Below are 16,206 nucleotides of genomic sequence, written 5' to 3' on the forward strand. Positions count from 1 at the left end.
CCAGGCTGAAGGCCAAAACCAGACAAAGAGCCCTCTATCCTCCCAACATCTAAACAAATGATCACAGTCAGTCAGAGAGGTACGGCAGGCAACAGAGAAATCTTCTGTAATTGTTACTGGAAAAACCCAAAAGCATGCCTTGATGCGTTGGCTTGGTTTGAGGATGGAGGAAAGATCAGCATTCAGAAATTAAACAGGATGGCGAGAGTCTGTGAGAAAGTTCTTGTCTGGTGTTAGAGGACATTTTGACTATTATTCAATCACGCCACAATATTCAACAATACTGGGGGGAAAAGCCAGAAACCGTTTTTATCATATATGTAATTTAATAGACACTTACAGATTGTGAGCAACAGACATTACAAATATAATTTTGGATATATGTATCAAAATGATGAAGGACACAGTTAGCATGTTGACACTTGTACAAGACACGAGAAGTCATGAAGGCACACTTTTCCCTTATGGTCCTTACAAGACGGCTGACCAGCATCCCCCCCCCCCCCCTTCCCCCCAGCACATCTGTTTCAGAGCACGGTGCTTTCAAGGGCATGCGGCCATGAAGTGAGTTTTTGAAGGTCTGAAGTGAAGAGAAATCATATAAAGGAATCACACGGAGTACAAACACTTCATCGAGGGAATTTCTAACTTTGTGGTCCAAATTATAGTGTTTAAAAAAAACAAACAAACCAAGATAACTAATGAGACATTTCCAACCCTTTCAGTCTGTGGCACAGGAAATTATAGCAGCACAAAATTGAAACAAAACTGAGTGAAAATGGTAGCGGGGAAAAAAGAAAACGAAAGCAACAGCAGAAGTGAGTATTTTCTTACAGCCACATGACATCGTGAACAAAAAAAAAAAACATGATCCTCGGGTCACACACAAATATAATGCATGGATGGCCCTTCTCTCACCTTCGTGTGTCTAGCAACAACATTTTGAACAAGCTGCTCCTTTTTAGAGGAAACAGGAAGTCAATTATCCTCATAACAATATTTACAACTGTACACTCTGTACACAGCAGAGGAGCTGAAACAAAGTTAAATAAGTTAAATTAGTTACTCTTATAGTCATGTCCGCGCACATACTGTACATTACACCCATTCAAATGTGAACAGAATTTATGGAACATTTTAAAGTGGACACGAGGAAGGTACTTAAAGAGATCCTTGGTGGTAAAACATGTTAAGTGCTCTAGCTTAAAAGTGCTCTACTGTAGTGACCAAGGTCTCGAAGGTGTCCTTTAAACGAAAGAAAAAAAAGAGTGAAAAGGTTAAAAGAAAATCTGCCGAGTGGTCCACATTCAGAGGTTAAACTGTGCTGCTGATTTTCCCTGCTGAACTTTTTCTTTGAACTTTCTGTGTCTTTCTCATCAAGCACCACTTCACAGCAATCCATCGCTGACCACATACATGCACGCTTCTTTTTTTCTTTTTTAAAGCCTCACATGCACTGTCACTTCTCTTCCAAACAAAATCTCTCATCGTTATCTTAAAATAGCCTCTTGTATTTATATAGTTATGCTTCCATTCATTTTTTGTTTGTTTGTTTTTTAGAGTCATGTTCTGAACAGCATCTTATGTGTGCAGGGTGCTGCTCTGCGATTCATAGAGATGGAGCAGGATTTAAAGGTCAGGTGTTAGGCAGGAGTAGAGCTTTTTTCACTGGACAGACTGGGTTTGGGCTCTGGTCTGTGGGGTTTGTGCTGTGGGCTGCTGCGCAGGTTGTCATCCATCTACAGCAAAAGGATGTACAGTTTAGTTAGTGCCCACAAGCACAAGCGAGAAATGAAAACACACCAGAAACACGACTGAGATGGTACCTGCAGAAAGCAACTATGAACCCATGCAAAAGAAGAGAAAAAGGAAAGCAGAAGCACCTTTTCTATCAGATTGGACTCTTTGTTTACAAGCTGAGTTAGTTTCTGGAGGTTGGCATCCATTGTTTCCTGAACAGGTGGGAGAGGACCTGGAGAGAGATCAGGCGAGGGAGCACAGACAGAAGAAGAAGAAGAGGAAAAAGTAGAAAGCAGACAGTGAGTGGAACAGGAGCCGTGTTAGACCATTTAACACCCAGAAGTAAAACCAACAGAAGAAAGAGAAGAAAGAAATATGTGTGAAGAATTAAAGTGCTGATGATGTTCTGTGTAAAGATGTTAGTTGTTTCAAGCGCTTAAAAAGTAAAAGCTATAACCACTATAGAGTATTACCAGCTTGTGCAGCAATCTTACAAAAGTGGTCCGAGCTGAAGTAGACTGCGAGGATGTTGTCACAGAAGCCTGTAAGGTTATCCAGCTGTCTGAGATGGCTCTGCAGAGGGCTGCTGGGAAGACTGGCTTTATGAAGGGGAGCCAGGAAACCAAACGCAAAGGCATCCAGACTGGTCGGCCTAAGAGCACAAACACACGCATGTACAGAAACATACACTCAGACATGTCAGGACTTGACTTATAGAAGGTGTTCATAAACCCTCAATCAGAAAATCTGTGAAGCACTTTTTCCCTGCACAAAATAGAGCTGCGAGATTAATCAACTTTTCATTTAAAATTTCGCCTTCATGACAAATTATGGAAAACAAAAATGATGCTTAAAATAAAATATTTTGTTGTGATAAAATATTCCTGATGTTGTTTTTCTCCTTCCTAAAAACTTAAACTCACACAGTGTTTAATTCAGCTTGAGCCAGGATGATGGGAAAAAAGTATTTTATTAAAAAGAGCGATCACAAAGGAGTAAAAGTTGTAACCAGACTTCTATATATGAGCTAACATGGGATCTGTCCTCATCAGCACTTGCAGGCTCATGTGGTGGAAGCTCAGGCCGGTGGTCACTCCATTCTGGGCTAAAATGCTGACACGTGCTACCAGAGAGTAATGAGAGGGCAGGAATCGAGCACGCTACAAGAACCAGTGTCGATCATCACCAGTCAAGCCCTCACATGGAGCCCCCAAAGGGAGGAGAAAGAGAGGACAGCCAATAAACACTTGGTGAAGAGTACTCCAGCTAAACACCCAGAAAACCTACATAGGTGAAGGACTAAAGAATAAAGAACTTTGTTTATTCCATGTATTCATTTTTAATATGTTTTCAGCTGAATTGAAATCCAAGGAAAAGCAAAGATAAAAAAGTTCTCAAATAAATCAGAATTATGCGAGTTTTTCAGGTTTTTTTAGTCTATTCTGCTTCCCCATAGCAGTCTAACTGTGGAGTGTATGAAAGCTTCTCTAACTAAACACAAAAAGTATGCAAACACTGGAGAACTCACGAGTTGCCAAAGAAGAAGTTAGCTGTTCCCAGTCTGTAGGAGAGCAAGTTCAGGCACTCTTTAGCATCACTGTAGATCTACAGGACACAGAGAGAGAGACACATTTACATTTCTGAAAAAACAGAATCTCACTCCAGGCGAAGTTTAAACTGTGTCTAAGCGATGCATCGGTACAGAGCGGCATTTACCTTTCCCTCCACCTCAGAGATTCTGTGCAGCGGTGCCTCTCCTGTGGTTAGAAGGATGCGGGAGAGGGCGCCGCTGGCGAGACGTCCTGGTACGAAAAAATTCAGCGGGAACGGCGAGCGTGAGGCGAACCAGGGCCGTGTTAGATTGGAGTAGTTTTCTGCATCGACCCAGAACGTGTGCAGCTGTGGGACGCAGACATCACCCTGTTAGCTTACGACCACATGTTGTCAGGGAAACGGCAAAAGGAAAGACTTACCAGAGCTGGTTGCAGCTTCTCCTCCAGCAGAGCGATGTAGGCCATCGTGTCTGCTCCTTGTCTGGCTGTCAGCTCATAGTCTGCATTAAACCTCTGTTTAAAAAAAAAATAGATGTAGAGATTTATAGATTTGGCTAAACAGTTTAGGACACATGCCGAAGAAGCAGGCACACTCACTTGTTTCCTCAGAAAGTTAAGAATTTGTGTTGGTTCTTGAACTGCAGTGTCGCCACAAACCAATTCTGGGACAGTCACTGTGATTAATAGAAAACACACATTAAAGTTGGGTATTACAACTGACTAATGTCTTATTAAAGACAATCAAGTTCATCATGCTCAATGTAATTTACATTTACCAGCCACAACAGGGAGGCTGGTAATGCTTTAATCATGTGTGTGCGTGCTATCAAGGAAAAATGCGGTCTCTTGAGAAATAAACTGTGGGAAGAACTGCCTCAGAGATGGCTCTGAGTACTCTGGCAGGCGTTTACACGGAAGAGTTTGTTAAGTCTGTGCCACAACCGTGCAAGACGCAGTCGCAAAACCTTTGCAAGTGTGCTGCATGAACAGATGCATGAACAGATACAAATATTTTAAAAGAATGCATGAATTATGCATTCTTTATAACTATATGTACAGTTATATATTCTTTTATGGGTTCACTGATTCTCTGTTTAAGGCATGCAGAGCCTAAAACTGTAAGACTGTGTTTATGGGAGGGTGCAGCCCACCTGTAATTGTTTTCCATGTCCAGTCTATTGGAGAAACTGTGACTTTTGCCCCAGAAAACTTGGTGTATGCCTAAAAGAAAACACAGGTTAGGGAAGGTTTTTAAAAAATATATCACTTATAGTTCAAATGTAATGTTATGTTGGAACAAATGATCTAAGAGCAAAAGTACTACAGGATACAACTACTTTCAGGGAGATGAGTACTAGACTTTTTAGAGCCACAGTGCAGGACTGTGACACTTTAATCAAAGTTTTACACAATCTCAGTCTTGTAGTACAGATGAAAGCTCGCCGCAATCAAGCAGGACTTTGGCATCGACTGCAAATTCTAATTTGGCACAGGGACACTATGATTACAGCGCTCACCTTCAACAGCTCCAGGGAAAGAGAGAAAACGTAAATAAAATAACAAAAATTAGAAGAAAAATTAAAAAGGCATCAAAATAAAGACCAGCAGGTGCAAAGGTTAGGGCTACAGGGGACTATTGTAAAGGTGTGTCATTCCACCATGTTTTAAAAAAAAAACTTGGGCAGATACAGATATCTATTTTTGTTCTATTCAGATTAAACTATCAATTGATTTTTTTGGTGTTTTTTCAGTACAACTTGGCATATTTGTTCAATCCATCATGAAAGTGGAATCAAAATAACATTTTGTGACTAAAAGTTTAGTGTTAATAAAAAATACTATACATGTTTTATTTAGCAGTATGTAACTTCATTGCATTCAGAAATTTTCACTAGTTGTCTTTTGCAATGTGAAGTTTTTTTTTAGTGTGTTCTCAAATATGAGAGTGTACAGGACAGCTTTAGCTTAGTTTTTTCAGATTTTAGCTAATCAGTATTCACACAGAGATATTCATGTTCAAACACTGGTTCTGATTTTTTTTTTAATGGGTTGACGCACCAGTTTTCACAAAAATATATCTTGAAACACAAAGCACAAGTTTCAAACTGATCATTATACATGTTCAAACTTTGAACCATAAAATGTTTAGGCAAATTTGATGATTTGAATCGAAGAGACCCAGCTGCAAAAACCTTTTAGTAAAAGAAAGTCACTTTCAGTGTTTACAATGATCTACAACACACCAAACACAAAACAGCAAATCACAACATACTATAACTAAACCATAACTAAATCAATACATAATTATTTTCTAAATCAAGAAAGGTTTGCCAAAACAAAATGATGCATTCAAAACAAAAAAATTCCACATTTGCTTCCAAAAACATTAAACTACATTAAAACTTCTGTTTTTAAATTGAGTAAAAGGTTCAAGAAGAAATGAAGAGGGCACACTCTGTCCTGCTCCTTCGTACGATTAAATTGTAAGGCTGTTGAAGCCATCAGAGTCAAGAAACAAAATTATTCCATTAAAATCTGACATTTAAACTAAGAAAAAGTGTCACCTTGTGGCAAGAGCACCCAATGACAGATAACATGTTAGCAGCAAAAAACTGTTAATTTTCGGACGGTGTTATCAGGTTAGCTATCATCTACAGCTTTTTAGCGAAAATCCTTCAAATACACCTGAAAATATAAATATTTTTTTTAAATCCGAGGCTCAACCAGCTGACCTTGAGAGATCACAGCTTTTCAAACAATGGGAGTGACTTATGACAGCCAGCTACACATGAAGGACAAACCCTGCAGCCAGCACAGCCGTGACTCTGTGCTTGGGACATGAAGTCCAGCTGGACACGCTGTTATTTTCTATCCTGCACATCGATGCGGCTAACTTACCAGGCAAGCTGCAGCAGGTAAGTTAGCACGGAGGCTAACCACAAAGGACGAGAGAGGAGACGAAAAGCAAACCGGAGACGTGACGTGCCGTTTTAAAAGCGGCTCCAGGTGCACTGAGCGTGTTGTGTTTGTAAACAGGCTGTGAGCTTACCAGAACTATGAGGGACTCGGTGTGAACAGAAGGCAAACCCCAGTCTCCTCCCCAGCATCTCAGCTCCATGGCAGCCGCCATGTTTTGGTTCATTCAACGGGACACTGACGTCACGGGGTACCTTTCACATCAGAGCCTCCAGGTTTAAAAAAAAAAGAAAGGAAGGAAGGAAGAAACAGAAAAAATCAAGTCACATAACAAATATTAAGCATTTTCTGTAACTCTTTTTTTAAATTATTAATTCTTTTATTTATTGATTCATAATTCAGTACTGTTCTTTTTTTTTTTTCTTTTAAAAAAGCGTTGTTTTTCAGCCAAATTATTTTAAACAAAGATACTGGCCCAGCTTCTTCATGGCTGCTTCCACAGTGTGAAACAGTCTCTGTGGGACTGCAGGTCACATGGCAGCAGCATTATGTGTTTAGGCACGTACCATAGTCAGCTTGGGGAAGTTCAAACCAATTATCAGAGTGAAGTAGAAAGGAGATTGCATGGTTGTTGGTGGCAGACATGCTGTCATTTATTTTCCCCCACACAACCATCTCTGGGGTTTACAGAGAATGGTCCAAAAGGAAGTGAGCAGCAGTGCTCTGGGTGAAATTACCTGGTTGGTGTGAGAGGAGAATGACCACACTGATTTGAGCTGACAGGGAGGAAACAGTAACAGTGAAGCCAATAATTTATTTTTATTTTTTTATCAGCGAGGTATGCAGAAGAGCATTTTTAAGACATAGTACTTTGAAGCCTTAAGGCAGGTGGGCTTCACCAGATACCTCATCTGTCAGCTAAGAACAGGAAACTGAGGCCACAGTTCACATGGGCTCACCAAGATTGTACAGGGAAAAACAGGTTGCCAGGTCTGATGAGCCTTTACTGCTGACACATTCGGATGGAAGGGTAAACAGAATGAAAGCACGGATCCATCCTGCCTTGGATCAACTGTTCAGACTCCTGGTGGTGGTGTAATAGTGTTGCAGATATTTAGATATTTGGCACACACAGATGGTTCCTGGTACTTACTGAGTATCGTTTAAACGCCACAGCCTACCTGAGTATTGTTGCTGATCAGTGTGCCCATTGTCGGATGGCTGCTTCCAGCAGGATAACAAGCCATGTCACAAAACTCAAATCATCTCAGTTCTTCAGCATGATAGTGAGTTCAGTGTACTCAAACAGCTCTCAATCCAGTAAAGCATCTTTGGGATGTCATGGTTTGGGAGAGTCACATTCGATATTTGCAGCAACTGTGTGACGCTATCATATCAATATGGACCAAAATCTCTCAGTAATGTTTCCAGAAGCTTTTTCAATCTATGCCACAAAGGATTAATGCTGGTGAAGGCAAAATGGGGTCCAACCACCTTCTAGCAAGTGGACAGTGAGTGTATATTATACAGCAGCTACAGTAGTTCTTAATTTATCCTTTATTTGTTCCCTGCCTTGCTCCTTAGATACTTCCAGGCAAATTTGGAGCTATGGTGATGAGGTTAGCAAGAAAAGCAAATACTCAGTGAATAAATGTTAATTGTAATTAAACTCTTTGATCAGCAACTAAGTCATGTGGTTAATGTTTCTCCAGTGTTTTATGCTGCTATTATGGCAATACTTCAGAGCCAGAAATGACATGCTGAAAAAGTCATATCACTCAGTTTCTCTTTAATGTTCTCTAGTTTCATACATTTAAAACAGCAATCTGTCACGAAACACTGATTTATTAAACAGCAGCAATGGAACAAGCAATCGTTTCATATTTAGATTTCCATGTAAAGTAGTAATTTCCATTTCAGTGTTATTTTATTGATTATTATTTTTACCCGCCAGAGCAAAACGTCTGTCCAAGAGCTGATAGGCAGACTGTTAAAGACTGCCAGGTGTTTGTTCAAAGGCCAAGCAGCCAGACACAGGCAGATGTACCGCAATAACGCACCGAGGGATGGTAAATGTCTCTCACTGGCTCGAACCAGCAGCTGAGATGTTGAAATGTACTTGAGGTTAGTTAAAGGAGAAAGCATTAAGACGAGCACCAGACATCTATCATCAAATGTTTCCAGGACTGAAAACTGCCCGGAGCCTCGCCCTCTCTGCTCCTCCTTTCCTGCATTCTCCTTCTCAAAAGAAGCTTCGCAAAGGTACAAAGAACCCGTTACATTAAATCAGTTTAAAATTAAAAACATCTGCTGTAGATTTATGCAGTTCAGCTGGCTTACTGAGGATGAGCCAGGGCATCGGATCCTCGTTTATGGCACACATTCATGATGTTTGTGAAAATATAACAACAGCCAGCTGGAACCAAAATGTTCCTCCCTTGAGCTTCACAGGCATCTGGTTGGCTGTCTCTATACAGTGTGATTTAGAGCACTTTTCAGCTACTTTATTACAAATCCCCCAATGTAGCATGACTCTAAATAAACAAATGGGTCATAAATACATAAATCCCACACACATTTAGCTCGTATAGTATGTGGAGAGAAAAAGTCTGACAGTCATTTTCAGAATCAAACAACTTTCCAATTCCCTTTTTTAGTTTTACATTTATTGTTTACAAATTATTTAATCATAATTGATCTAGCAAGGGGACACTCCCCCGCCCAGACTATTAAAATGGTCTCTTCACTGTGCCACTTTCGTAACAGTAGCGGACACTCCCCTTTGCTTTAAAGGCTGTGGCTGTGGACACAAGACCATCTCACCTCTGCTGAGATTTTGGTTCAAGATCTGGAGTTTTTATTTTCAGCCTGTGTGAGATCAGCTTATTGATCTTCAGGAGGACAGTTCAGAAACAGGACTTCTTTTGAGGTGTGCCCCCCCTTTGAAGCGCTGATGATTGGTATGTGCGTCAGAGCGGCAGCTCTGTCCCTGCTGTTGCAGCATCTGGTGCTCACTGTCACAGCTCAAGGTGTTGGTAAGTGCTGGCGGCATCTCGCTGTGCATGCCCTTCTGCAAAGCATGACATATTTTGTTTCTGTTTTCTTTATATGTTAAACTTAATCTTTTCTGCTGATATATTCCTAAAAAGCTTTTGTTTGAAAGTGAGTTGCACAAAAAAAGGGAGGGAGGGGGTAGCTTTGGTGATGATGATTGCTGGAAATTAGGTTGGCTTTTTTGTGGTTGTAGAGTTTTATGTCCAGGATCCAGAACAGTCTGACCTAAATAAGGTGGTAGAAGGACACTAACCGTCATCTGAGAACTGCATTTGCAAATCTTTGATTTTCCTGGAAACTACATGCAGATCTTTCCGTGCAATTTCTAGTCACTTTGTATTATTACTGAAATTCCACTAATGGCAATGTGAAAGTGTGTGAGTGGGTGTTTGTGTGCGTGAGTGTGAGGCAGCAGGTTTGTTCCAATGGAAAAAGTTTACTGCTGGACCTTTCTGCAGCTCCCGTCTACCACACCATAAAAACACACAGCAGGGTGCTGACATGAATGCACACATGTGCACACGCGCAAACACACATACACAAGTACACTGTGACACATAATAAAACACCACAGTGCACTGACTCAGCAGCAGCAAAACAAAGTGTGCTGGGAGTTGCAGCCAATAAGACAAAATACTGAAAATACTTAGATGAACTCGTCATTTGCTTTGTTTTAAAAATATGTCTTTTCTCTTAAGATTTCTTCTCACAATCGTGGTATAGTGCTAATCCAGTGTTCTCCTTCCTGTGTTAGTCTACGACCTGCTGGTGTCACCAGACTGTCTGCCAGACTTGCTCCAAGGAAGCTTGAAGAACAAAGGAAGAGATGAGGCTTTCCTGCTTTCGTCCTTTAGGCTCCACAGCAAGGCACCCACCTCTCTCTTCAGTGTCATCAACCCCACAGACAACACTAAATACCTTGACCTCACCATGCAAGCCAAACTGAGCAAAGGTGAACACTGACACATACTGAGGAGCCTGTGGCAAATGCAGGCCACTCTATTCTTTGTTTTAGCTTCTTTACAGCTTTCATTCAAGCATCTCTATATCTGCAGTGACTGTTCGTTACCAGAAGACTGATGGCAGATTTGGTACAACCAGTTTCAACCATGCATCCCTGGCAGATGGACAAGAGCACCACGTGATGCTCCATGCCAGCGGTCTACAGCGTGGCCCTGGTCGTGTTCACATCTATGTAGACTGCAGGCTGGCTCACACTTTGGATGGTGTGCCAGCCGCGTTTGGGTCACTTCCACAAGGTCCCAACAAGGTGGCACTCAGGACGCTGCAGTCAAGAGGACAGGTGAATGAGAAGTTTGTAGCTGAGAAAGAAAAAAAAAGTACTGACGATATGGTGCATGGAAACAAAAACAGTGACGTTTCAAGATCTCATTTTGAGTATATTATTTTGAATAAGAAATAACCCCATGCTTCTCTTCAGCCCGGCTGACAAAGAGTCAGAGCTCTGTTGAACTGAATATTCGGTTGTATTGTAACTGTAACCAGTAATGACTTCATGAATTTCTTTAAAAATAACATTTTAATAATTAGAGAAAAAAATTACTCGCAACCATCTCACAGATGTATCATTACATACAGCTGCTTTCAATACTATTGATATTTATTTAGAGTTTTTCCCTCTGATCTTTTTGGGTCAATGCCAGTAATTACTTACTCCAAATCATCAACATGTCCTTTAGACCCCGTTCCTACAAGAGTGCTCAAAGAAGTCCTACCATTAATTAATGCTTCAATCTTAAATACGATCACCCTATCTCTATTAATCAGCTCTGTACCACAGGGCATCAAGCTGGCAGTAATTAAACAGTTACTTAAAAAAAATCACTTCACTTAGTTATCTTAGCTAATTATAGGCCAATCGCAAACCTTCCTTTTATCTCTGCCACGGCAAGTAAGATGAGCCGTGTGGAAGTAATAAAGGAGGATTCAAACGCAGGCTCTTGTAAAGGTGTGAAGGTGGTTTATTAAACACAAAATAAAAATAGACAAACGGAGAATGAACTAAACTATACTGGGAACAACTAACTACTGAACATGAAGGAAGCTAGACGATGGTGACAGCAGGGAGACCACACGACTGGAACATGGTAGAAACACAGACGAGCCAGCAACTACTACAGCAGAAGACTCAGGGAGATTACACACAGGTGGGGGACACAGCTGGGAGTAATTAATGAGACGAGACAAGGGAGGTAAACTGAACACACCCACATGAGACGCAGACCTTCACAATAAAACAGGAACAAGACATCACTACGCAAAGACGCAGACCAGACACAGAACTAAACCCACACAAAACATGAGAACACAAACCCTGTGAACAAAACCCTAAACCAGAACCACAGTAGTATAATTTATCGTAAATAATCAAAACACCAGAGAACCCCAAAACACTCCATAATGCAAAAATAAACCCAAAACATAATAAACTTAAAATGCTGGGTCGATATTAGATATATGATTTCCTCTTCACACACAAAGGTTAACTATGGCGTTCCACAGGGTTCTGTGTTAGGAACAATTCTGTTTATATCATACATGCTTCCCTAGGCAGTATCCTTACAAGGCATAGCATACATTTTAACTGCTATATAGATGACACCCAGTTCTATCTGTCAAAGAAGCCAGAAAACACACACACACACGTCTTAAAAACATAAAGACCCGGGTGACCACTAATTTTCAGTTTCTAAATTCAGATAAAACTGAGGTTATGGTTCTCTGCCCTAAAAAAATAAGAATGAAATATGATACGACTAGTCATTATAATTAATTATAATATTATAATTAGAATATAAAGTGCTTTGAGGCAACTGTTGTTGAGATTTGGCACTATATAAATAAAATTGAACTGAATTTAATATTCCAATTAAACATTCTCACTCTGCTCCTGTAGTTTATTCTGTTGTTGTTTATTCTATAAGGGTGAAGTGACAGACTTGAAGCTGCAAGACTGTACCATGGATCAAGCTGAATCTCTGCAGCTGCTGGGTGAGTTACATCACACTGACTCACATCACTGGACATTTCTCTTCTTGCAGATGCGATTTTGACTGTCTAATTATGATTTGCAAAATCCTCACAGCTCTGCAAGGTGGCAGGATGATGCAAGATCAGGCCACCATAACAGAGCTGAAGAGCATGTTATCTGAGATGAAGGAGCTGCTCAACCAGCAGGTAACCTTTTCTGCATGCTGGTCTTGTGTCTCTCTCTCATGGATAGCTACTTGGATGGATTCAGGGGCTAAATACAGAAAAAAAATAAAATGAAAGGGCATCCGAGCATTTTTAACACAGAGCTTCAATAAGCAGATCTATAATGATGATGTTGTTTATTGCTTTTATGGATGTTTTTCTGAATGCACTTTGATGCTGAGATAAAATGAAATGCCTGGGGGATGCTGGTAGAGAAGAGACTTCCTAGGTTGTTTGGTAAAATAGGCTGCATTTAAAATAAAAGACGGGGGTATATTCACAACAGAATTGGTTTTGCATTGTAACATCAGCTTTTTGCTGTGAAATGTGAGAATCCAGACTGTGAAAACCTGCTGCTTTTGTCTGAAGATGTCTTGTTTCAAGGATTTGTGTAACCCTTTGCATCAGACAGCTGAGTAAAAGCAAAAATCACACATTCAACGTAGCAGCAGATAGAAGTGCATGGTTTCAGATTACCATCTAAAGCAAGGGATTTATTAGGCGATAAGACATGAAACTGAGAGCCGGAGGTGATAACAGACTATTATCACATTACAGAGAGAAATGCTTATGTAAGGAAACACTTATCTTGGCGGAAACACATTTAAAACCTTATCAAGTCTCAGTTGCATTTTTACAAGTTATTGAAAGGTAAAAATCTGGTTTGCCTCCTTTGATAAGCTGTAAAGTGATGACACTAATACCCAAGCTCACAGTTTATTAACAGTTTTACACTCTGTGTCTTTGTGCCTAAGATTAAGGAGACACATCATCTGAGGAATATCATCACAGAGTGTCTGAGCTGTGGTAAGCAATACAGAAACAATGTACTGATTTACAGTATTTAGACACTAAAGGGACCTTTTAACCTTTATCTTTGCCTGTGTGCTCCAGACAGAATTAATGGCGATCCAAACAAACATCCTGTTCCAACGCCTCAGAACTTTGTCATGCCTGACCCCCCGGCTCCGTGCCCACTTGGGACCTGTTTCAGACAGGACATGTGTGTCCGTTCCCCATCGGGGTCTTTCCAGTGTTCCCCCTGTCCTGATGGATTTACAGGAGATGGAGTGTATTGTGATGATGTAGATGAGGTATGAATTGAGTACAACTGAGTCCAAGTAGCACTATACATGTGTATATAGTGCTATATATATATATATATATATATATATATATATATATATATATTAGGGGTGCAACGATACTCGTATCGATATTGAACCGTTCGATACAGTGCTTTCGGTTCGGTACGCATATGTATCGAACAATACATTTGTCATTTATTTTATCAACTTTCCTTCTAACGATGCTGTCTGTGTTGAGCGCTCAGTGAATCTGCGTTCGACTACTCCGCCTAGGCTGCACTGTCGAGCGCAGATCCACTGAGCGTTCAACACAGACAGGATCATCAGAAGGAAGAGCGCAGGGCAAGCTAGCGAGACAGAAGTTAAGCTCTCCTTGCAACATGGCAAATTGAACCTCCCCCACCCTCATTCAGATCTGGCGTTTGGAATTATTTTGGTTTTCATGTGATGTATGACCCTGAAGGTAAGCGCGTCATGGACTAAAGTAAAACAGTATGTTGGATGTGCCACGCAATGCTCAATTACATGGGTGGGAACTAGTGTGTTAGCACAGTTAGCTCGTTAACGTGTTGGCCGTCTAGCCCCACGCAGGGGTAGCTCGTTAACGGAGATTTGCCGTGTTGTGGCGTTAACATCATTTCAACGAGATTAACGCTGACAGCACTAGTGGGAACACAACGAATATGACTGCACATTTACACCGACATCATCCTAGTACAAAGACAAGTGGAAGCAGACAAAAACAACAAGCATGCATGCTACAAACTTTACCCGAGTCATTTAGACAGCCGTTAGCACATGATTCTCCTTATGGGGACCTGCTATGTTTAATATTGTGGCGAGCTCAGACAAGGAGGAGACGGAGGTATCGTTTGGTCTTGCTTCCCGTGAGCTAGCCAGGAAGCACAGCCGTTTATTGACATCTGCAGAAGAACACTGCCGCTAGCTAACTGCTCAGCGCGGAAACCGCACAGCAACAACAACAACACACAGGGCGCCCTCTGACCCCGGAAGGACACACCTTCGCAGCGAGAAGGCGTCACCCGTCACTATGGCAACATAAACAAAACATAACTGTACAAACAGAACCCCGAACAGCCCTGACCCGCTACATAGCCCCCACCTAAGGGGTCAGTCGTCCCCGACGACCCCATTACCCCACACAAAGTCCTGCAAATGTCCAGGTGCCTTCTTTTGGCGCACCGGCCAGTCACGACTGGCGGGGGAAAAGTCACTCGGGTCAGAACATGGGGTGCCACCATCATCCCACTTCTGACACCAATGTGGCGAGCTCAGACAACGAGGAGACGGAGGTGTCGTTTGGTCTTGCTTCCCGTTAGCTAGCCAGGGAGCACAGCCGTTTATTGACATCTGCAGAAGAACACTGCCGCTAGCTAACTGCTCAGCGCGGCAACCGCACAGCGACAACAACACCACACAGGGCGCCCTCTGACCCCGGAAGGACACACCTTCGCAGCGAGAAGGCGTCACCCGTCACTATGGCAACATAAACAAAACATAACTGTACAAACAGAACCCCGAACAGCCCTGACCCGCTAGAATATGCTGCTGAGAATATAGCCCAGAAGAAGCGTATAGTATAGCTTTTATTTTGGAAAGAGCCATTTCTCTGTAATAAACTCTCTTTTCCAAAGATGAGTGATTCCTCAATCAGATACAGGTGTTACCGCGCCAGATCCGCGGCCCCGAACCGTAGTAAGGAAACCTCTGGCAGTTACTTGAAGGTTCCGTAACTGACTCGTAGGGCAACAACTTACTATACAGGTCAACTCCGCTAGCAAAAAGATCGAAGGAGGCGTAGGAAACTGCTTCACCGAACTTTATTTCTTCTCTAAGGCACGAACACCGCGTACAGTGGGCTGAAACAGTTTACTCACAGCGAGCATCGCCGACACAACTCTGGCTGTCGAGGGAGTTATTATATTCCTTTTATTTATTTTCTTTTCATCTCTTCTGTAGCTAACCGTTACTTTTTCCCCTTCTCCGCTCTCTCTCTTCACACACACACACCAGGTAGTCCCGCTACACACATCCCGAATACATTTCCCATCAGGCTTCATCCTTAAAGGGCCATGCCTGTAACGCAGGGCTTGCAAAATCGCTAGCCCGACGTCCCGGGGCTAGCGATTTTTCCAGTCGGGCTACCAAAATCTATCTCTGCCCTGCCCGTCGGGCTATTGTAGGAAGGAAAAATATATGTCAATGCTTTTGCATTCTTTCGGAAATGTAGCTGGGTAATTATGTCATTGGCATCGGTGAGCCACTGTCAATATGACATATTGAAATCGCGTTTGAATTTGCGCTTGTTCTTTGCTTTCACTTTGCAAATGTCCAGGTGCCTTCTCTTGGCGCACCGGCCGGTCACGACCGGCGGGGGAAAAGTCACTCGGGTCAGAACATGGGGTGCCACCATCATCCCACTTCTGACACCAATGTGGCGAGCTCAGACAACGAGGAGACGGAGGTGTCGTTTGGTCTTGCTTCCCGTTAGCTAGCCAGGGAGCACAGCCGTTTATTGACATCTGCAGAAGAACACTGCCGCTAGCTAACTGCTTAGCGCGGCAACCGCACAACAACAACAACACACAGGGCGCCCTCTGACCCCGGAAGGACACACC

The 16,206-nt window shown here is 42.0% G+C and overlaps 2 protein-coding genes across 5 annotated transcripts in view; one reads left to right on the top strand and one right to left on the bottom strand.

Moving 5' to 3' along the window:
* Window positions 1–312: 312 nt before the first annotated feature.
* Window positions 313–6,451, bottom strand: mtx3 (metaxin 3). Of its 3 annotated transcripts, none has more exons than XM_080893174.1 (9): window positions 6,343–6,451; window positions 4,445–4,514; window positions 3,891–3,967; window positions 3,714–3,806; window positions 3,457–3,639; window positions 3,269–3,345; window positions 2,235–2,392; window positions 1,884–1,972; window positions 313–1,739 (listed from the first exon to the last, which is right to left on the bottom strand). In XM_080893174.1, the coding sequence occupies exons 1-9, from the start codon at window positions 6,433–6,435 to the stop codon at window positions 1,644–1,646; spliced, it is 936 nt and encodes a 311-aa protein (XP_080749300.1). In that variant the 5' UTR covers window positions 6,436–6,451; the 3' UTR covers window positions 313–1,643. The 3 variants fall into 3 exon arrangements, with proteins under 3 accessions (XP_080749300.1, XP_080749299.1, XP_080749301.1); XM_080893173.1 differs by having other exon boundaries at window positions 2,214–2,392; XM_080893175.1 differs by lacking the exon at window positions 1,884–1,972 and having other exon boundaries at window positions 314–1,739; window positions 2,214–2,392.
* Window positions 4,521–16,206, top strand: part of thbs4a (thrombospondin 4a) — a 21,687-nt gene continuing 10,001 nt past the window's right edge. The window contains exons 1-8 of one of the 2 annotated variants that reach the window (XM_080893169.1): window positions 4,521–6,208; window positions 8,976–9,244; window positions 10,018–10,215; window positions 10,319–10,566; window positions 12,209–12,275; window positions 12,370–12,461; window positions 13,235–13,286; window positions 13,374–13,573. In XM_080893169.1, the coding sequence (XP_080749295.1) occupies window positions 9,163–9,244; window positions 10,018–10,215; window positions 10,319–10,566; window positions 12,209–12,275; window positions 12,370–12,461; window positions 13,235–13,286; window positions 13,374–13,573 (939 nt within the window). In that variant the 5' untranslated portion in view covers window positions 4,521–6,208; window positions 8,976–9,162. The remainder of the gene's footprint in view (window positions 6,209–8,975; window positions 9,245–10,017; window positions 10,216–10,318; window positions 10,567–12,208; window positions 12,276–12,369; window positions 12,462–13,234; window positions 13,287–13,373; window positions 13,574–16,206) is intronic. The other variant, XM_080893170.1, reaches the window with a different exon arrangement.

Source organism: Rhamphochromis sp. 'chilingali' (assembly GCF_963969265.1).
Source record: "Rhamphochromis sp. 'chilingali' genome assembly, chromosome: 10".
In the NCBI taxonomy this organism is placed as follows: domain Eukaryota; kingdom Metazoa; phylum Chordata; class Actinopteri; order Cichliformes; family Cichlidae; genus Rhamphochromis; species Rhamphochromis sp. 'chilingali'.

Coding starts and splice junctions, on each gene's coding strand:
- mtx3 (XM_080893173.1), bottom strand. CDS start 6,435: ATGAACCAAAACATGGCGGCTGCCATGGAGCTGAGATGCTGGGGAGGA. Junction 2,393..3,268: donor AACTTCTTCTTTGGCAACTC/GTGAGTTCTCCA, acceptor TTGTGCTCTTAG/GCCGACCAGTCTGGATGCCT. Junction 1,973..2,213: donor TAAGATTGCTGCACAAGCTG/GTAATACTCTAT, acceptor ATCTCTCTCCAG/GTCCTCTCCCACCTGTTCAG.